Source organism: Zonotrichia albicollis, chromosome 3, assembly GCF_047830755.1.
Source record: "Zonotrichia albicollis isolate bZonAlb1 chromosome 3, bZonAlb1.hap1, whole genome shotgun sequence".
Taxonomy (NCBI): domain Eukaryota; kingdom Metazoa; phylum Chordata; class Aves; order Passeriformes; family Passerellidae; genus Zonotrichia; species Zonotrichia albicollis.
Genome location: NC_133821.1, coordinates 93,310,970 through 93,333,435, shown reverse-complemented (window position 1 = coordinate 93,333,435; position 22,466 = coordinate 93,310,970). Strand labels below are relative to the sequence as shown.

Sequence of the window (22,466 nt, the reverse complement as noted above, 5' to 3'; positions counted from 1 at the left end):
AGGCAGAATCAATGATTTCTTTGGCAGTACTTTGGTACCACTGCAGCGCCAGACAAAGCCTTTTCCAGCGCGGAGCCGGGAGCGGTGCCCGGGCAGGAGCCCCCCGGGCACCGCGGGCAGAAGGAGCCTGGCGGGCCCCGCTCCCGCCCGGCAAACAGCGCGATTGGGGTGGGGAACGACTCCCGGCCGCTGGCCGGGCACACACCCTTAAACGCCCGAGCGTTTACGGGTGGTAAGCACCCTTAAAAGCCACCACAACCTGGCGGTGCCCGCGGTGCCCCGGTCCAGGCTTGGGGAGGAGGGAGGACGCCGGTCTCCCCCGGGCGGGCTCTCCTCTGCTCCACTACACACACCCGACCCCGCGGCCAGAGCCTTTTCGAAGGCAGGACCGGCACCTGCCAGCCTTCCCTTGGCCTCCGGTCTCGCTCACCTGGAACTCCAGCCCGTAAATCACCGGCGCGTCGTCCTCCATCGCGACCCCCTAGCCCTTCCAGGCAGCCGCCGTCGCTTCCGATGCTTTCTGACCCTCGGCGGGGCCCGTCGCCGGCCGCTTCCGGGAGCTGCGTGCGCGCAGCCCCGCCTGGCCCGGCCCGAGCGCAGGCGCAGTGCGGGGGGAGCGGCGCCGGACGCAGCGGCGGCCCGGAGGTGACGGGACGGGACGGGAAAGGAGAGACTGGAACGGAGCGGAGGGGTCGCGCGGCCTGAGGGTCGTTCGGGTGGGCGGGTGCTCACTGGAGCTGTGCCCGGAGGCGGCCGTAGGGGAGGCCGGGCCCACCCCCGGGGGGTGTCCGGGCCGGGGCTCGCAAGCGGCGCTGCCCGTGCCGAGCGCTGCCCCCGCTGAGCCCGGCCGCGCTCGGCAGCTGCCCTGCTGACAGCCGGGAGCCAGCGCTGCGCTTTGCTGAAACTGGAGCTAGCGCGTCCTTGCGACCCGGAAAGCAAATGTTAAATGTTGAGTCGCTAGAACGGGTCGCTGTCCGGGGATGTTGAGGAGGTCCCGAACCTGGAGGAGTGTAAGGGCAGGTTGGATGGGGCTCTGAGCAGCCTGGTCCAGTGGAAGGTGTCCCTGCCCATGGTGGGGGGTTTGGAATCAGATGATCTTGTAAGGTCTCCTTCCGAACCAAACCATTCTCTGATACCGTTCTCTGATACTGTTTCATGTGTGTTTAGTGGGAGGCATTTGGTTTTCAATCTCAATAGTTTACGACGTGTGGAAAAAATAAAGAGAAAATATTTTCAGAATTGATTCTGTGATTAGACATTAAATGAAAAATGTTAAAGGGAAGATGTGAAGTAGTGAAATCACTATTTTTTAAAGGAAGAATTTTACTATGGTATATTTACTGAAATACTATGGTATTTTACTTTTGTATAGTACTTAGGAGTTTTGCTATGGCACCTGTGCAGCATACAAAAAATAAAACTAATTCTTGTTTTGGTGGGGGCTTCTCATTTTTCAGTTACTATGGAGAATAATGAAAGCAATGCTAAGGATGCAAAGAGCGCCTCAGCTGAAGATGACAGCAGAGACCTAGTTCAGCAGAAAACTCAGGAAGAAATTCTCTTTCATGAGGAAACCATTGACCTTGGTGGAGATGAATTTGAGTCTGAAGGGAATGAAACTGTATCAGAGGACTCAAATAATTTTGTAGATAAACTTAATGAGCAAATGATGGAGAGTGTCATTATTTCAGATTCACCAAACAATAGTGAAGATGACACAGGTGAACTTGGTTGTCTTCAGGAGATAGTAGACCAAATGGAAGCTAAAGATAATCAGAAAGCACAGACAGAAGTGGATAAAGAAGAGTTTTTAAGTAATGAGAGTGAAACTGAACATGAAGAAACTCCAAAAGACATTTCTGAGATTGGAACAGATGATCAGGCATCTTTAAAGGAAGACTCAATTCAGGAAGCAGTGAAGGAGGAACCAAAGCTGGGAAACAATGTTCCTGTTGAAACAAAACCAAACAACGTTGATGAGAGCACACCTGAGGACCAGATGCTGTCACCCAGTGCTACCAAACCTTCGTCTGAGGCTGAGCCCATTCCTGTGTGCACCATCTTCAGCCAAGCAAACAATGCGAGCTCCCAGCCACAGTTATTCCTACCTGATGGTTTTGAGCCTCAGATGGTGAAATCTCCCAGTTTTAGTAGTATAATAGAGACTCCAGTGAAGTATAATCCACAGGTGGTTCAACCAAGTCCCAGTCTAAGCAAGTTCTTTGGTGACACTGTTAACACTAATACTTTAGCTTCTGATTTTTTTGATTCATTCACAACATCCAATTTTATTTCTGTTAGTAATCCCAATGCAAGCTCTTCAGTTCCAGAACAAATGTCCTCTCTTTCTAATGGTGGAGATGGTTCTTCATCCAACCCTGCTTTCCCTGTGCAAAATGGGAGACCTGAAGCAGGTGGTCCCCCATCATCTCTGGAAATAAGTCAGTCCCCCAAGCCATTCTCACAAATCCAAGCTGTGTTTGCTGGGAGTGATGACCCGTTTGCCACAGCCTTAAATATGAGCGAACTGGATAGAAGAAATGATGCTTGGATTCCCAGTGAGGAGACAAGAAATGTTCTCATTTCAGTTGCTACACAGCAGTACAGCACCGTGTTCATAGGCAAGGAGAATCTCACCATGCCTGGGTTGAAATTCGATAATATCCAGGTAAGAGTCTATTACTGTGTCTTCCTCTGAGATTATATTTTAGAAATACTGTAGATCTGTCCAATAATCTGTATATCATAGTATTTCATATTGTTGCTGATGGTCACTTTGTGTGTATTACTTCAACCCTAATTAGAAAATGCAGTGTCATTGCTGTCTTGTAGGAGGAGGCTAAGACCAGATCTTATTTATTCACAGTGACATTTGTTTGCTGCATTGAAAACCAGTGTTGACAGCTTCCATAGAAGCCAAAGCTGTTTGTATTTTTAAGTACTTTATTTCTGATCCTCTGAGTTAGTAAGGTAATAGTCACATTTGAAATATATACACACCCTCTAAGCTGTGCTACAGTCTAAGCAGACAGCTTTGTTTGTGGAATTCCTTGTTGTGATTGAGTGGGAAATTATTTCACTCATGTTCCCAGAGGTCTCAATAATGTTAACTTTGGCTGAAATGGCATCATTTCTGTCTTCCTCAAGTGATGGAAAAGTACAACCTCTAAGAAAGATTGAGTGCTGCAGCAAGCTGCTGGCAAGGGATAACCCCAAAATTAAAAGACTAGAGGAGATCACAAAGCAAACAACATAGTAGTGAAAAGTAATTTTCTGTCATCTATCAATTTCTAACAGGTGAGAAGGCATAAAGCATTTTTTTCAGAATTTGGGAAATTTTACTCACATGTATTTAAGATTTCTCATGAAGTAGTTATCCTGGCTGCTCAGCCAAGCTTACTATCATGATGTTTTGGTTTTTTTCTTGAAACAGGTTAATCCTACTCTTTGATATCTATGCCTCTGGATAATAGAATTGTTGTGTAGATAGATGGTGTTGAGAGTTTGGATGCTTTAATCCTTAATTATGCATAACAAAGACCATCAGTCAATAGTCAAATACAAGTAGAGAGCAGTCTGCAGTAACTTCCCAATCTGCAGAAGCTATCCCAAGAGTTTCTGGAGTGAATCAGGTCCAGACTTATAATTAATTATTTGAAAGATCTCGGGTTTCTGTCACAAGCAATAAATACCAAGCAATACCATGCCACACTGCTGCTGCTTTTTGGGTTTGCTTTATCTTAAAACATTAGTTTGTTATCACAGAGCCAAATAATTAGCGTGAAAGAAAACAGTGTAACAAGAAGCTATTCCTCCTCCAGTTGTACCCAAAATATCCCTTAGACCTTGATGAGTTATTCCAGTGTGTACTCTTTCTCTCCTGACAGCTAGTCAGACAGATGGAGTGATCCCTTCTGCAGTCTCCAAGGATGATGGTCTCCTTTTTGCAAGCTTCCTTTTTTACAATAGTTCTCTTTCACCTTCCTCAGCGCAGTCAGGGATTAAAGGCTTGTTTCTGCTGATCAGTCTCTAAATCTGGGCACGTGCAAATATGCAGATCTACCATTTGGTACATAATTGAAGGGAAGATGTTTGACAATGTCCATGCAATGTATTTCTACAAAAGACCTGATGTAAAATCATCAATGGAATTAAAGAAAATCCTAATGCTTTCTTCGTTGTCTATAATTTATAAGCGTTTCATAGACATGTCCACAGGGAAAAATTCTGAAGTGCTTTATGTTTAGAAAACTTTCCTCACTTTCAGTTACTGCTTTTCAGTGGCCTGAGTGCATGCCTTGACTAATTTGACATCCCCTGGTTTGGTATCATTGTTCCATAGTATTGCAAATGGTGTATTTAACTTTGTAATTGTAGAGTGCTTGAAATGTCAACTGAAACATTGTGGGAGGGATATTTTCAATGTTAAAGTAGCTTCCAACAAGGGTCATTAGAGCTTTGGTATGAATAGTTTGCTAATGCTGAATGTTAATGCAAGGTGTTAAACCAAGCTACATGCAGCGGACAGGTAAGTTGGTTGAAAAATGCATTTGCAGTGAGTGAACTCCAAGTGTGCTTCAGGGAAGGACTGAAATTTCACATTATATGTGTTGACAAGCTTGGGACTTTATTTTTTGCCCTGCTTGCTCAGGAAGTATATTGTAAGACAAGTCTTATGTCAATAAATCACACCAAGAAAAATACTGAATGACTTTTATTTCAGCTGCATGCTACTTTTTGAGAATCATTTAAAAAATGTTGTGTTTTAAACTTATCTTGGGTTGTGGTAAAGATGGTAAAGGTTATCTGTAGCAGTGTTCTCCAAGTGTCAGAACAAATCTGAGTGCTGCTTTTTATGCTCTTTCCATTATGCCTTTTTTTCATGAGTTGCTCTCTTCTATCGTTGTCCTTTGTTTCATTACATTCATTTTTACTGTTTCCTAACCAAAGGACTGTTGGATCCAAAGTACTGTTGGGGGGATTTAAAGAATCTTCTGTGTTTATGTAATTTTGCACGTGCTGTCTTTTCTTAATTCTTTGGACTCTTCTGTCAGGCAGATCTGTTGTTTATTCATAGGGTAAGTGACATCATTAGAGGTAAAAAATTTCCATGTAGTGAAACAGTAGTTCTCATTCCTTAAGAAGCTAGACAGAAAACACAAATATATTTCCCAGCACTGTCCATGGAGAAAGTTGAAACACTTAATGTCAATTGTGTTTGTCATTGCTAAGCTCTGCTGTTATTATATGCGGTTCACTCTCTTTTTAGGCAAACAGCTATTGAGCTCCGATAGCCCAGTTTCTCTCACTGATGCCTGCAGCTAGTTCTTTTGAAATTTATAACACTTGTTGAAGGATTGCTGTTTACTTTGGCTTATGATCTCTCACAGTTTATTTTTTGTGAATATTTAAGGCTAACTTACTGCGTGCATGTTTATTTTTGATCAATAGATTGCACCTTTCAGTGTTAATGTACATTACAAAAACCTGTGAAACTTTCTGGTTTTTAGAAGATCTTTGAGGAATATTTTGTAAGATCTATGAATGACAATAGTGTAAAAAGGAAATAAATCTGAATATGTTAATGCTAACTGAAACCTATACATGGAAGAAAAAATATAGCAAATTATGTGGAGTACATGTAGAGGTTTTCATTCCAATGCTGTACGTACACATATTTATTACATATGTACTGGAAAATTTGTATTTCTCTTTTGGTCAGTTTTAATTCTACGTTTTATTTTGCTGAAATAATGTTTTAAATAGTCTTGTTATCTGTTTTCTTTTTCTGTTCCCTGAACACCAAGGGAGATGCAGTGAAAGACCTAATGCTTCGCTTCTTGGGGGAGCAGGCTGCAGTGAAGAGACAAGTTTTAAATGCCAACTCAGTAGAGCAGTCATTTGTAGGCTTAAAACAGCTAATTGTAAGTAACAATCATCATATAATATATATTTAATATTGTGTTTCTCTCAAGATAATTGGGAGCTACTGGCTGAGGAGAAACTGGGGAAAAAAACTGTGTTAGTGTATTCCTGACCCTTCAATAGTACTAGCCAAACTACAATAGTCTTTAATGGGAATGACACTGAGGTTTAATTATTTGGGTTTAAATCACATAGTAAACATATTTTTAATGTGCATAAGTTACAAAAAATTATTTTAAGTGATTGTGAGTTTTTATGTAATGCAAATGGTTGAAAAACAGATTTTAATCATGTTTTTGTTTACATGTGTATATACTTACGTTTTCACCTGTGTGTTTTACAAGAAGACATAAAAGTTGTAAATGGCAAGCCAAACTGGTATGATAATTTCAGCTGCCTGATTTTTTACTTCAGTGCAGAAAACTAAAGCAAATTACTTCCAGATTAAAGTTTATCTTAATCCTTTCATTAATGTAAGTATTTCTGTTCTGAAAATAGTTGTGTCTAGCAGCCTTGTAAGCCTTGCCTTGTCCCTTTAATCATTGTGTTCCTGTGCAGAATTCATTACTATTACATACATGACTGAGCCTTCTTTAATCTGATGACGTAACAAGATGGTTTGGATTTACTTTATTTTTGAAAAAATGGATGAAAAATTACTGAGGAAAAGTAATAAGGAATTATCAGGACAGGCTGTAGTATTTAACATGCTTTAATTTAATCGTGTGACTTTACATGTAAAGCTCCATAAGAGATTACTTTTTTGTCATGTTAGGAATAGTCTAGGAGGTCTCGACAAGCGCTAGTAAAAGAATTCAGAGGAAATTTTAGAAACTAAACATGAAAAGACAGATTGTGATCTCCACCCTAGACACATGTTTTTCTGTTTATCTCAATGTTTTGCTTGACTTGAGAGGCGAAAAAATTCTTATGCAAAAGTCTTGTACCCATCAGTGTCTTAAGTAAGAAAAAGCTTTTTTTTTCACACTTACTTTGCATCTTCCAGAAGAGGATTTTTGGTGTGTGGGAAATACCTTTCTATTTAGCCTGGTAGTGGTGTCTGTGCAAGATGCTCTTCTGTGGTGCAGACCATCTTGTACCTTAAATTACAATGCTGGTGCTGCTGCTGATACTGTTTTTGCTTTGAGCCTGCTCTTAAGCATCAGAAGAGTTGTGTTAAAGCTTTTTGGCCCAAGGCGGTGAAGCTGGGAGGCAGTGTGCAGCTGTAGGATATTTTGTTACTTATGGTATTTATGGTTACTTACCTTACTTGCAGGTTTATTTTTTTAAAGAAAACCTTGCCTTATTTAGAATGGTGGGGTTTTTTATAAAGTAGAAACCATTTGGGTAGAAGTTAAAATGTTCTTCGATTTTCGAGGCTTTCAGTCATTAGCTGTTAGTTGGTTTTGACTATGCAAAATAACTTTCTCTGTTTCATTTGTAGAACTTGTTTCTTTTTATGATGAGAATTGGTTAGTCTTTTTTTGTTCCCTTGCAAACATTGCGTTTCTTCTTAAAGTCTAAATGTGGAAAATTTACTTCTGATTGACTGGAGTCTTTAAAGTTAAAGGGATTTCAGACTTTAAAACATTAAAATCCCATGCTAGATGATATTAACTAAAAAGATGATGCTTTTTACATGCATAATAGGCCAGAATGACATATAATAACTACTCTGTTACTAGTCACTTTGTTTATGAGAGAATTTGTGACCAAATATGTTCAGCAAATAAATCTTTCAATGCAAAGGACAACTTACAGGCAATATTTATCTAGTTAAAAACTAGTGAATATTTGGAATATTGCTGTGCAGTTTCCATACAGTTAAGATTCTTCCTTAGCTGTTAATTTGGTATCCTTCTGTACTCCACATGAACATGAGATTTTTTTGTCACTCAGTTCAATCCCTTGCAGCAACTTAGAAGAGCGTATTTTGAATGCATTTGCAGTGCAGAAGAGAAATGCTTAGAATTGGGATAAATTTCATCTTCAGACTGATATCTGTTGTTTAGGTGCTTAGATGTGAGTTGTTGTCTGAATTCACAGTCAATAGAGACCTAATAGTACAGTCCCTGATCACAAGCTAAATTTAGATGAGTTTCCATCTAAGAGTCCCAACAATTATCACATGCTCTAGGAAGACACCAGTGATAGCTGAAACCAGAACTGAGTGTTTAGTCCTGTTATGAAGAAATTTGTTAGGATAAAATTCTCAGATGATCTTGGGCAAACTCCACTGTGTTATGGGGCCAAAAAAAAAAAGGAAAAAATAAAAACAGTATTCTAAGTCTGCCTACTTCCGAGGAAACTGCTTCATTAGTATCTAGCTATTTTTTTAATGCTGTGTGGGTGGAAAAATATGCTCACCAGTATACCAAATTTTTAAACCACAGGTCTTCAGCTGCAGTACTGAAGCTCTTCTATTCTACCATATGATTAATTCTGTTAGCTTATTTGGCTGTTTTAATAAATACAAATATACTGCTTCTACTTTCAAAGGCTATTTCAGAAGTTCGTTCCTTTGGTTGTTAATCAAAGGCATTCCAATCAGTCCTCCTTCGAAATCTTTCTTCTAATCAAAGCTAAAGTTGTTTACAATCATTTAAGTGTTTTGGTCTTATGTTGCTTTTTAAGTAATTTTTTTTTCCTTAATATTTGCTTCTTCTTCCCTGCTACCTTGTATGAGCAGATAGCCATGGCACTTCCACTTCTCAGATTTTCTTTTTAAAGGAAAAAATAACCCTTCTCTAATCATCTCTAATCATCTTGTCCTGGGTGCCTTCATAATCCTCTTTGGAACTCTTCTCAGACTCTCTCCCAATTGAAGCTAACATCTTTTTGTTATCATTGCTCAGAACTCAGCACATTACATTGTAAATGACACTACTTGCCTTGTGTTTTACCTTTTCTATTGTTCTGACATTGTAAATCATCTGGTCCCTGTTTAGTGATGTGGTCCTTACATATTGACAGTACCACCTCCTAGGTTACATCTACAAATGAAGATACCACCTCTTTTAACCAGGGCTACAGAGCAATCCCTTATATTGGACTGTTTCCAGTATGCATTCTCGAGTAGCACCTTCTCACATTCCTGTAAAAATTCCAGTAAAAAACTTTTAAATAAAAGCACTTCTGTGGGTAAGATGCAGTTCGTGCTTGCAGCAAAGAAAGTTGGAGACTGATGTCCTTTGGGGAGGATCATAATGCAGTCTGCAAAAGCTTCCTCAAGTACAACTAATTGTCTCACAACAAAATTTATCAAGAAGTTGATAAGCTGAACTTCCAAAGGTGCACCTTTTCTGATGAGATCACCAACAGTAGCATCATGTCTAAGATGAATAGTTTTTCACCTGAAAATAGTTTTTCAACTGAACTCAAGTTTTTGAACTTGCTTAAGAAAATTGTTCAGCATCAATTTGGTCAATTAGATTGTTTGAATGAGATTTTTGCCAGTAACCCAAAGATGGTCTATTGAACAGCTGTTCTTTCACATTTTCAGTTTCTTCTCTGGGATGGGCAACAGTGAATTGGAAAGGCTCTACTGGTAGCAAAACAATGTGGAGGTGGTGAAAGTGAATTAGTTTTACAACTTTAGGGCTTTAAAGAGATAAGGGGCTGCTGAAGCAGTTCTACACTATAATTCTATAATAATTTGTGAATAGAGTTATATATCTGTACTGGATAAGTTTTTATATTTTTTAACTGAAAACAAAATCTGGGTTTTCAATTTCCAAAAAGTTTTATCAGTCTGGCATAGGATTATGGATTTACTCTAAAGCAAATAAATGTAAGCAAGATCTTCTCATCACAGTGTTGCTTTGTTTTACAGCAGCTAAAACAAGGTGTAAGCTGCAATTATGTTAGTTCTTGTTATTCCATATTTTAGACTGATTTTAAACCCTCATTTGAACAAACAGTACAATCTTGCTTACCGAGGCCTTTCTGATGTTTTCAGTTGTAAGGTGTCTGCAGCCAGAGAAAAATGCAGTCTTTCAGAGTTGTCATACTTAGAAAAAGACTGCTGTATCTTGCCACTGTAAATATGTAATGTTTTCTCTAAATATGGAATAATATCCTCAAGCTGCTAGACCAAAAAAGGGTTACTAGCTACATTTTCTTAACTGATGTGTAAATGCTCTACCAATGTAATTTACAGAGGAGAAGCATGTCATAGCTAGTGGAGGAGGACATTTTAATCACTTTAATGGTGTTACAATGTCGAGTTAATGACTCCCTTTGAGTCTATTTTATAAAAGTCATATATTGTTACTTTTGCATATGAGTAATGTTGTGCTTTTGCATATATTTTCAAATATATAAAACCTGGATACAGTGGTATAACATACATATTCACTTTAATAAGTTATAAATTATCCTTAAAATAGGGGAGGGGATTGTTCTTTTGTTTCTAAATAATTGAGCAATTTCCTACATTTTTATAGCTGATTTGAGAGAAGGTGGTAGTGGTACAAACAGTAAATGTGTGCTTTTGGGAAGAGGTTACATTTCTGTACTAAGAAGCAACTATTTATTGGATAAAATTTCAGTGGTTTTCCTGAGAGACTGAATGATGTTATAAATTGTCTTTGTGTATCATAGGAGTTCCCTTTTCATCATTGAACACATTTTCTGTAGATTTGCAATCTGCATGCCTCTCTTTTCTTGACAGAAGAATTGTATTTGAAATCTGTTTACTGTGCAGTTTCCCTGTCTGTATGTGAACCTCCCCCAGGATTTCTAGGTTTTTTTGAAGAACAGAGAAGTTCTGCAAGGGCTGATGCAGTGTCTGTTGGGTGGCCAATCTGCTTAGCCTAGCTTTGATGTATGTGCAGCAGTTGGTACTGAAATGGTTTGGATTTTTAAGTTTTGGTTAGGTATATGGATTTTTTTTAAAAATCTTTTCATTAGATAAACATCTAGTCTAATAGTGTTTAAAAAGTACAGAAATCATGCTGGCTGGTGGCTTTCATTAGAAGAACAGCAGCTCCATACTTTTGGGGGGAGTGGAAAGATGATACTGAGATTGTGTGGAGAGTAGTTCTCTTCTTTCAGGCTGCTGCTGTGTTAGTGAACTATTTAGCAATAATATTTGGCTGATGGTATTTTTTCTTAGAGAAATTAGTGTTTTCCCACAATTACAGCTGGACAACCATATCCTGATCATCACAGAATAGTTATTTTTGTCTTTGAGAACGTTCTTCAGCATTTTTTATGCTGTATCTGAAGCTGTAGTGTCTGTATTTGCTTTGGGTCTCTACTTACAACTTACAAACAAAATTTAGATATAAGGAACCTGGATTTTAAAACTGTGGACTTTAGGAAGCACAAAAGTGACCTGCAAAGTTTTGAGGGATGTTTGAAACAGATAAAGATTTCTGGTGGACTGGCAACTCTTAAACCTGGTACAATTTGCCCAAGATAATAATTTGTCCAGTTAATGTCAAATTAGAGTTGTACTGTCAGCAGTCTTCTGTTAAGCTTGTAGAGAGAATTAGTCTTCATGACCAGCAGGCAGCTCTCATTTTGAAATAATTTCAAATATTCATCTTCGAGCAAAGACTGTTTTCCCAATAATTATCAGACTTGCTCTTGCCTGTCTTGTTCGATAAAGTATTTTTTGTCCATGCCTGAAATAGAATTTAAAAGATTGTAGTAACTGAGTTGGTCATAAATGATATTTTTTGATCCTAACTCTCATTTGGGAGGACAAGTTGAGCAGTTCTAGTTTAGCAGTGTTTTAGTTTTTGTGTTTGCTCCTGTTCTAAGGATAATAAGAATGTAGTTTGTCTCTCCAGAAGAGGAATGAATTTCAGGTAATCTATGTCAGTATCTTTCAGCTTTTCGAAGTTGATACAGGTAGATGTTGAAGGATATAATAATGCATTATCAATTCCCGCTCTTCCATATGAAAGTAGGTGGCTCAGAGTGTGCCATGCTGTTTTGTGGTCTTGCTGTCAGCCAACTTTTACATTTCCAATGAAACTCAACTTCATCTGGCACCTGACAATGCAGAGAGGAGATGAGGTGGTTAGTGTGTGGTGATCTCTGTAGGGGCCTGTTTGCAGCCTGTGTGGCTGCAAAATGGAGGCCAGAAAATAGGAAAACTCTTCTGTTGTTACTGCTGCATTTTCAGTGTGACTGTTTGCTGTATTTCTAAAACAGTGGAGAGAAAATAATAAAATACTAGTTCAAGATTAGTATCTGGACTTTGCAAGCACCAATACAAATGTATTTTATTCCTTCACATTTCATCAGACAACATGATTATTTTATATTACAGTTACATTTTTGTATGTCTTAAGAAACTATTTGGAAAAAATATTACTTTCAGGAATAGCAGAATAGCATATATTTACTTTACAATGACCTGCTGGATACGTCTCTTTAAAAATTCCTCTGTATAATAGAAAAGTATAACAGTTAAAACCTGTGAAGCATTAATCTGTTTCAAGTTTTTGGTTTGTTGCATCAGACTATACAAGGCAGAAATATTATTGGGATATTTCTGTTAAAAATCTGATTAACAGTGTGAGACTACAGTTTGATTTGTCTAACTAGGAATGTCTTTGTTCTACAAATAAAAAAAAATATTAAGAGTATTTTGAAACTAGTAATTCAGGGGAAATTCAAATGTTTGTGTTTTATAGGTGTACCAGTTGTTATTGTATTCTTCCTTGTTCTTTGTTTTTGATAAATAGGAATTTTGTATCCTGGACAATGCTAAAAGTTCATTTTCATTAAGTGAACTGTACTAGGGGTTATAACCTAAGATGCTGAAGTCAGTGAGATAAGAATAGGCATTGAATACTTTATGACTGTAGAGTGCCTTCAGTATTATTGATAATGCCTAGCTGGCAATTTTTTCTCCTTTTTTTAGGAGAAAACAAAGTTGTGAATATTATAATATATTCATTTATATAATCAAACTTGATATAGCTTTAAGTTCACAATTCCATATGGTATTGTATATTCTTTTGTTTTAGTGGCCTGCTGATGTTAATACTTGATTTCCCTTTTTGCCTAATTAGACATGCAGCTTTGACAAATGACATTCTGCTTCTCACCAGCCAGCTCTCCTGACCTTGTCATTATTACTGATGGGTACATGTCTCTGCTGCAGGCAAAATCAGCAGTTGTGCATTGTAGGGACTTGATGATTTTGCTACTTATTCTTTTCTTCTTCCCAGAGCAGTAAAAACTGGAGGGCAGCAGTTGACTTGTGTGGGCGGCTTCTAACTGCACATGGTCAAGGCTATAAAAAAAGTGGACTGCCTGCTAGCCATACAACAGATTCTTTACAGGTATGTTTAAATATGCTCTTGTCACTTTTTTATCAACAATATTCATAGTGGCATTTTTTTTTTTAACAGGATCAAACTCCTTTTCCTAATTGTAGCATAGAAACTGAGGTTATTCAAGTATTTTAGCAAGACATTTTTTCTGTTTGCTTATGTAAAGTAGGCCTTCGTTTAAAACAAACTTACTTTTAAAGGAAAATCTAATCTTGATTCTATGTTTTTAAAGGTTTTTACACTAGTAAAATGGAATATGTTTTGGTGTTTTGGAAGACTCATTCTGCTAAAGTTCATGGAACTATCTAGATTGTGAACTTTACAGTAGGCTTCTACATGTTAGAAATGTGTTCATGTGTTCATTTATTAATCCCAATTAATAAAATATTGCAAGTGATTCAGATGTGACCAAATGAGAACTCATATTTTTAACCCTAGTGATTTTAAAGCTCATGGTTTTTCACCAAAAGATTTTAAGGATACCATAAAGTTGGAAAAGCAGTTAAAATACCAGATTCATAATTGGTGCATGCTAACTCATTTCAAAGAGAGATGTTCCAGTTTTGATGCAGGCTAGTTTTTAGACTTCATCTTCAAAATCTTGAATCAATCTTGTTTATCTCTACAAACAATTAAACATCGGTCCTTTGAGCTTTGTTTTAATGATTTGATGAAAAGTACTGTGTAAAAGAGCAGGTAAGTATAAATCCTGATTCTTTTCAGTAACAGAGAAACTCTTTACTCAGCTTTTATCAGAAAAAGTTGAAAAGTTGAGATTGTATTGGATGTGGCTTTTGATAGAATCTAATAACATACCTTGTCTTTCCCTTTTTTTATATGTATCAATTTTTAGCTGTGGTTTGTGAGACTAGCACTACTGGTGAAACTGGATCTGTTCCAAAATGCAGAAATGGAATTTGAACCATTTGGAAATTTGGACCAGCCTGATCTTTATTATGAATATTACCCTAACGTATACCCTGGACGTAAAGGTAAAAGACTTGATTTATGAAATGCTTTTCTTTTATTCCCTTTTTAACAGTCATTATAAAATACTGATTGGATTCAGAGGTTTAAAGCTAAAGCATTGAAGAGCTATAGATTATGCTGATTTTGGTTTGTTTTTTTCCCCAGAAGGACATAATTGATTAGTACATTAAAGTATTGCTCAGATTATGGAGGTAGTGATAAGTAACAGTAGGTAGAGCAATATAGGTAGGTGGTGTATTTCATGATGCTGCTACAGAGGAATGTTTTTAACAAGTAAATATAATATTTTAGTTCTATGATACTGAAATTAAGTAATACCAAACTCAAATAGTTCAGTTTACTCAAAACCAGGGTTGAAAGATAAGAGAGTTTGTGGAAACAGACTATAAGCTTTTTTCTCTTCAGTTCATCCAGGTAGTATCACTATGCTATTTTTAATATTTACACACCCAAATGCTACTGCAGGTGTTATTTCCTGGTTTCTAGGATTAAAGGAAAAAAACCTAAATTTAGAAGTAATTTAATAATTCTCCTTAAATTAAACATGATTAAATGTAGTATTATTTGCTAAATAATTGAAAGTAAGTAAAAATCAGAGATTTACTGTGTATCTCATTATTGAAAAGAACAAAAACAACACCAGCTTCAATTTTTTTAAGCAGTTTGTCTCATGTTACAAATGCACTACTTCCCACTGCTCCAAAGAGCCCACAGGTTAGCCACATAGTTCCACTACTCAAGATATTCTAGCTCTCCAGAAGTCTGGGTTTGAAAAATTGCTATTTTTAAGAGCAATTTTACTCTTGTTCAGGCTATTTTGAAATTTTATTTTTTATATATCTGTTATTTAGGAAAGAATAACTCTCTGATGCAAGTACACTCTCGAGTGTTCTTAATGTTCTTTGGCTTTTGTATTTGAACCACAGTGTAATAAGACATTTGTAATAAGCAGTTGTTACAGACAGTGCCACTGAAATCTTACAGTCCATTTTACATGAGATAGCCGTGATGGGGTAACCTAGAAAGAAAGAAGATTTTGAGGTTTCTGAGGAAGGGAAGTTGGTGTCAGACAGATCACAATTTTTTGCAGATTACTTTGTATAGTGATGCAAAAGATCAGTTGCAGGCCAGCAAGGCCAGTGGGGACTGCCTAGAACAACTCTCTCTGATGTTACTCATGGTCCTTCAGGTAATCACAGGCAATCCACTGGGAAGGAATTGTGTCAGTTGGGAGAGTGAAAGAGGTCCTGGTCCTCAGGTTGGATGGCTTTTTGGATCTGGTGTTTTTAGGGCAGCTGCACACACAATAGCAATAGTTGTCTTCCACAGGCTATATATATGTGTGTCTCCACATCTTCTTCTATATTAAAAATAAGCTATTTTTCCTAAGAAAAATCTTTGCAGGTCATGTCAATATTTGAGGTACTTGAGTGCTCATGCCACAGATGATGCAGGGAGCAGTAGTTCTGGACAGTCTGTCCAGGTGTTGAAATCACCTGTCCTGTGATTGAGCTTTGGATCTTGGAGCAGTCACTCGACCACTGTGGTTGTTTCATTCAGGTTATGAGGATATTGATGGTAAAAAGAGGTGAGCTTAAGGAAGATAGTCTGTTTCATAATTATATGCCTCAGTTAATTTTTAACAGTTGAACATATCAACTCTGACCATCATCTGATCATTTGTGAGGAAAGTAGGATCAGGGTTGGATGGAGCTGACCTGCTAGTAGATATCTCATATACATCCAACGTGGGAACAGCTATTAAACATTCCTTACATAGTTTTTAGGAGAGAAAGCAGCATTTCCAGAGATGTAGGAGAACACAAGCAGTTGTTTTTTTGTCTAGCCTTAAACTGTGCTATGCTGGATTATGGATAAAGAAATTTAGTATACATGCATTGTTAAACAGCTAATTTAAATAATAAAATACAGATAAATCATTCCTTTATTTTGGTTGAAATATATTAGTATGAATATACAATCCACTGCTATTCGGCAATTTTGTGTATCATTTTGTGGTGTAATAAGCCTAAAAGAAAGGGCTTAATTTCAGCATTTTAATTTTGATTCATGGTATATAAATGGAGTAAGCACTTAAAAGTCAATTTAAGAAGTGAGAGTATAGATATAAATAATGTTCTCATTAATTGTAATGCAGATAATACTTTTTGTATTCAAAATATTCATAATAAATATACTACATTAGGAAGTTTTCTGGGTTTTGTGCATGAAGTAGGGGAAGTTTGAAACTTAAACCAGTGAGAGTAGCCCTTCATCCATTAATCTCTGAGAAATCTATCTCAAAGAATTTAAGTTACAAGTAACTGTACAAAAAGTGAAAGATGCTTTTCCATTAATTTCAGTTAACATGGCCAACATAGTCCTCTTAAATATCCTCTGAAACTCACCTAAAGCTGTTTCCCTTTCAGCAGCGTTGCTAATTTCAATTTCTTCCTCATATTTTGTGTGGCATTTGCAGCCATGATGTGTATTGATCCCAATATTGTTGTCTTTATCATGGCTGTGAGATCTAGTCCTTCTGGAATCTTCCTTTCCTGGTTTCTATGGGCATTTTGTTCAGCCATCTGCACTGCCTGTCGGAGTGCAGTCTCTCAGGACATTGATTCTGCTGGGATCCTTGTGTTGGCAGTGGGGTTGGTTAAGGCGCTCATAGATCATTGCTGATTGATAAGGAGCAAAGAACAGATTGTTCCCATTTTCTAGTAAAATCTTAAAATTCCTAAGTTATAGATTTAGTTCTTTAAAATTCATCTGCATAAAGAAGTCATATTTTTACATACGTTTTTCTTTCATAGTAGGTAGGTCTTTAGGTCAGGAACCCTCTTTCAGATTGCTTCCTGCACATCTTCATTGTTCTGTCTGGGATATGTAAGGCTGAATTTTTGTCATCATTCTCATGACAGATGGATTTTAGGATTTTTTTTAACGGTTTTAACTTTATATTTACACAGTCTGACCCACTTCTATTCATACCATTTTTTGTCTGTGTTCCTTGTGATATATAATAAACTCTCATATGATAGCTTGCCTAACCTGAGACAGCATTTCCATTGGTAATGCCTATGTGTTTCTAAACCTGTGAGAGCCAACAATTAAAATGGAACATTAAAATGCTATTTCATTTTTTATGAGGTAATTTCGTCTTATTTCTGGTTAATAGAGCAGTAAGTTCCAGAAAAGTTAATGCTAACAAAATCAGTCTTCTAAAGCTACAAAACTTGTGAATAATTTATTTTGTATTGCAAAGGGAGAAAAATAAGCTATGCATAAGTAAAAATTTAACTTCTGACCACAAGCTTATGTAACATGGGGTGGGATTTCTTTCCCTTTACCCTTTTCATTTTCTTTCTGATGATGCAGCATCATCTGTATTCTTCTAAATTAAATCAGTCTTCTGTTGTCTGGTGGGAAGGGCCTAAATTAGGAACATGACATTAAGTATCTAGTTGTATGTGTTCTAGAAACTTCCTTCATAGTGTATTCCTTCCCTTGACCTCTTGGTATTTCAATACCAACACAAGTTTTCAAAAGTGTGGCAGTGTTGTGATTAGGGATCCACTAGTGTGTCCTGTGATAGGATGGCACTTCTGGGTGGATAGTGATTGTTTAAAAAGCAACATAAATTTTATATGTATATATATAATATATCTTTTCTCTATATATAAAATAGTGTGAGTCTAGATATCACAACTGCCTTGGTGTGGGATCTCAGCACCTCAGTCCTGAGGTGCCGAGCTACCGAGACCACCCTTGGGGGGCCCGGGAGTCCTGGAATGTTGCCAGAAGTGTCTGGTGGCTGGACTTTGATCCTACACGGGAGACGACACCTGTATGAGGATAGGAGGACTTCACCGGGGTGAATGGTGAAGAGATTAGTTAATTAGAGGGTGAGACACAGGGTTTAGGATTTATGTACAGGGGGGTTTAGAGAAGTAAGATGGAGGAATTGGGGTGTGTCCTGTCCTTCTTCTTCTTCTTCTTCTTCTCCTCCATCTTCTATGGTGATGATGGCACTTTAGGATTGGTCATTACTAAAAGTGCACCGGGCAATAAGAATAAATGGTATTGGGGAAAAATGATAAATATTGTACACGTAACTAAGGGTATAAAGATAGGTGACTGTCCGGAGGGCAGTACAGTGTGCTCATGGCTGACTGCTGAGCAGACCTCTGTCGGGCCGAAAGAAAATCTTTTAGATAAACAATTAATAAACATATAGACCGAAAGAAGAACTGAAGCCTCTTCTCGTCCTTTGATACGCGGGCTGCCCCAAGGCCACTCCGGGCCTTTCCAGGCCCTTCAAACAGCCGAAAACCGGACACCTTGGCATTTTTCACTATTGGTACTTTTATGACATTGCTAATATCCACTGTATTTAGAATTGTTATCAGAAATATATGAAAAACTTTATAGAAAAAATTTGTGTGTAATTTAATTTTAATGTGTCCTTAGTTACTCAAGCAGTGATCTTAATTTGTTTCTTTTATTCAGTTTTGAAATTCCAGTCATTCTGAAGGAATCATGTTATACATGTTCTAGAATTGTCACACCAACCCGTGTTTTTAACAAGTTTTCAGCGCTGATGCCTAAGGTGAACTGTAATAATTGTTACTACATTTTGTAAGCTTATAAAATAGCAAAAATTGTGGTGAGAAACTTGTTTTATGTCTACAGAGATACTGTGTTAGCTATGAAAACACTTATACACTTAGTATTAAACACTTAATATTTCCCTAATGCCCACATTTTACAGCAATCTGGGCTATGTATAGTGCAGAGGACAGTTGCAACGTCTGCCTGAAGCTTGGTCCTGTTTCTGAATGTCAGCCTATGCCATAAATAAGTACAGACTTGGATTGGGAAAATTATCTCCTTCATGTGATGTCTCTGCAGTGGCATTTGGCCATTTTGAGTTTACTGTCTTCCTTTTTCTCTTCTACTTGTCCGTGCCAGTAGGAGGCAGGCTAACTGAAGCTTCCTTTTTTTTTAATTTATGGGGTCTGATGATGCTGTAAATCATCCTTTTTTCACCTTCCTCAGATTTGGTTAGTGGGATAACCGTGGCAGAATGTAAAGTGGTGTGGGAAAGAAAGATTAATAATAATAAAAGGATTAATAATAAAAGATTGTGGTAGGTAGAGAAACAAAAGGAAATAATCAATTTAAAAATAAAGAGAAGAGAAGAAATGCACAGGCTAAGAAATTATGTCTTAGAGTGTGCTCCTCTTTGTTAATAAATTTTGCAGGAAAGCAGAAAAAGAATACTCCACCATATTGTTACATGTAGTACTGGTTTTTTCTCATGTGTTACCACAAATACTGCCTTAAGTTAGCGCTCCCATGTCAGACTGATTGAGTCTTGGCAGTTGTTCAGGAGAGTTACTCATTCAAGCTCATGTTGGCAGTAAAAATATTAAAATCTCTAGTGGAACTGGTTACCCGTTATTTTGTTTTCATGATTGTGTACCTCTCCACTGCCTCTTTAAATTCACTGTTGTGTTGCTTCAGAGCTACTGTCTACCTGTAAAATCAGCTAATACAGCTTGAATAAATACCACTCAAATGTTGTGGTTCCAGTTTAAGAAGTGTATGTATAATCTAATGGGGTAGAATACTGCTAAAATACTTAATAAGGCATTCTGCTTTCCCAAGGCTACATAGTCTCATTGAAAACAGTATCAGCTTTACACAGGATTTCTTAATACTATGAGCAAGTAACTAATTTCTAAATTCTGCCTTATTACAGTTATCAGTAGGTAAGATTTAGGGTGATCTCTTTAAGGCAGGGCAATTTTTGTAGTTTTTCTGCATTCTTTCTGTTATGTTTTCCTTTCTTCAGTGCAAGGTACTCCAAATTACTGAAGAAGAATTTTTGAAACTTTTTAAAACCAGATCATGATTCAGAGTTTCTGTTCTTAGGTCATGTGCAGTTAAATTGTAAAGTATATGCAAGCATGTAATTTCAAATAAAATGTTCAAAACATTTTCATTAAATGGTTACAAACATTTAGTCTCCTATCTCATCTTCAGTCTCTCTGGATTGATGGTAATAAAAAAAACCTTGGAAATTAGTCTGTTGAAGTGGGATTTTTAAGTGTACTTTTAATTTCTAGTCAGTGAAGCTAGGATTTGGAGTTCACTACATTATCCCTCTTAAAAATCCTGTAAATTTTGGTAGAAGTATGTTTGTGCATATAAAGGCAAGCATATACATCTCTCTATGTATATGTAAGTGTAAAGCAAAAGATTTTTCAGAGGCTTAATACAGTGAAGGAATGAATGTTTCTTTTGCTTTGGTTTGGGTTTTTTTACTGTTATAAAATCCTGCTTTATCCTTTCAGTAACTGATAATCTGCTCTTTTGTTGCTTTTGGGCATTTAAGATTTGTTGAACAAGCTATAGAAGGCAGATCAGAAAGCATTTCTGGTTACTTGTTGGCAGCAAGAAAATTCAAGGATAAAATAGCTGGTCATTGGCATATTCTTCTCTGCTCCAAAAGGGCTGTAGATCAGGGCTGCAGTTCGAATTTGATTGACATGAGATGATGTTTGTGTTTTGACAGTTATGAAAATGTGCAGCTGTTCATAAAGAAATAGAAATTGAAATTGTGGTCTTAAAAAATTCTACCTGATCTTGCTCTTTATTCCATCTGCTCCCATGCTTCCAGTGTATCCATTTTCCATCCTGCAGATCTTTTTTACTTTTGCCTTTTGTATGATGATAATACTTACATATATATATATATATATATATATATATATATATATATATATATATATATATATATACACACACACATATGAATGAGATTAATTCATGTGAAAGGGAGAATCAAACATCACATTCTTTGAAAGAAAAATCTCCAGTGTATTTAAAAGTGATTGCTAAGAAAATTGTCTTAAAATTAAGCCATTTTCCATTATGTATTTTTTATATATTATTATGAAGCCCCCAAAGAGGAGCAACAGAGGTCAACTGTAAAATACCAAGCTAGAATAAGACCTGCTTAAATTAAAAATAAAATTTCGATATATAGCAGTAATTGTAGGGTATTGCCTTCTGTGGAAATTATCTAAGCTTAGCTGGCTTAGTTTTATTGTGTAAGGACATTACTGTAGAAATTGGAAGTATGAAGTAGAGAGCAAAATCCATTCTCCTATGCTCTTAGCTAAACATTTTAATTGCAGGATATGCTAATTGTTTTAAATACTTCCTTGACATGTTGCCCTGCTAAATGCAGTACTGAATGAAATGTAATAGAGTATATGGGTTTGGTTCTGAGTAGTTTTGCAAAAGACATTCTATGATAGATTCAGTGTTTATGGAAATTTTTTTTGTCCCTAGTGGGATGCCACACGAATAGATATGTATGCCTGCTCATAATAGAAACCTGTTATAAAGAAATATGTCTTTCCCTGAATGCTTTAAGTGGCCTCAAAGTGAGTAGGTGAAACTTTCCCAACAAGATAATGTAATCCTTAGTCTAACCAGCACCTGTATTATTTCTGTTACAGCTGAGTGTTAGTGCAGTCAATGGTACTTTTTTTCCCCCTCAATATAAGTGTGTTCACTGAGGGAAGTATAGTTTTTTTTCTCTCTGCTAATCTCTTTTTTCATTAAATTTTCTGCTCCAAACTCTACAACCTGCCTTTCAGACCTTCCTAATACTATTATTATTGATCTATTCGAGTCATCAGCAGACATCATTTACTTCTTCCCAATTTTCTTGTTAAACCAGATAATGTAAAATTAAAATCACAATGTTTTCTGTGATTTTCTGAAAATCTCTTTTGCTTTTTTTAAGTCTCACCTCTTGTCAGCCCTAATACAGCTGTTAATCAGTTAGAGAATTACATTGGTGAACAGGTCTCTTTTCTATTTTCTATTACTGCCATGTATTTCTTTTTGAGAAGTGTATGTTAATTGTATTAGCACCTTAAACAAGTAGCACTCATTGACAGCTTTACCAAATCTAAGTAAATTTGTGGCCTTCTTTTAACTAGAAAATCAGTCTTTTACTGTAGGAACTGAATTAGATAAATTTTCCATACCTCATATAATTTAACTAAAAAGTTTACTTGTAGACAGGAACATATCTGGGAAAATGCACTTAACCAAAAATCTCAAGAGTTTATAAGCAGTATATTTAAGGTCTTTATTTGGATTGAGTGGCTTGAATAAGTGCTGCAGGTTTTTTGTGAGCAATTTGCCCATCTGATTTGACCTGAAATTACA

At 37.0% G+C, this 22,466-nt stretch overlaps 2 protein-coding genes across 5 annotated transcripts in view; one reads left to right on the top strand and one right to left on the bottom strand.

Moving 5' to 3' along the window:
- Positions 1-571, bottom strand: part of EIPR1 (EARP complex and GARP complex interacting protein 1) — a 91,770-nt gene extending 91,199 nt beyond the window's left edge. For all 3 annotated transcript variants that reach the window (XM_005487224.4, XM_005487225.4, XM_026793590.2), the window contains exon 1: positions 431-571. In XM_005487224.4, the coding sequence (XP_005487281.1) occupies positions 431-472 (42 nt within the window). In that variant the 5' untranslated portion in view covers positions 473-571. The remainder of the gene's footprint in view (positions 1-430) is intronic.
- TRAPPC12 (trafficking protein particle complex subunit 12) overlaps positions 503-22,466 on the top strand; it is a 51,399-nt gene continuing 29,435 nt past the window's right edge. Inside the window, exons 1-5 of one of the 2 annotated variants that reach the window (XM_005487227.3) lie at positions 503-645; positions 1,458-2,668; positions 5,808-5,924; positions 13,116-13,229; positions 14,074-14,212. In XM_005487227.3, coding sequence (XP_005487284.2) covers positions 1,463-2,668; positions 5,808-5,924; positions 13,116-13,229; positions 14,074-14,212 — 1,576 coding nt within the window. In that variant the 5' untranslated portion in view covers positions 503-645; positions 1,458-1,462. Of the gene's footprint in view, positions 717-1,457; positions 2,669-5,807; positions 5,925-13,115; positions 13,230-14,073; positions 14,213-22,466 lie in introns of both variants that reach the window. The other variant, XM_074538132.1, reaches the window with a different exon arrangement.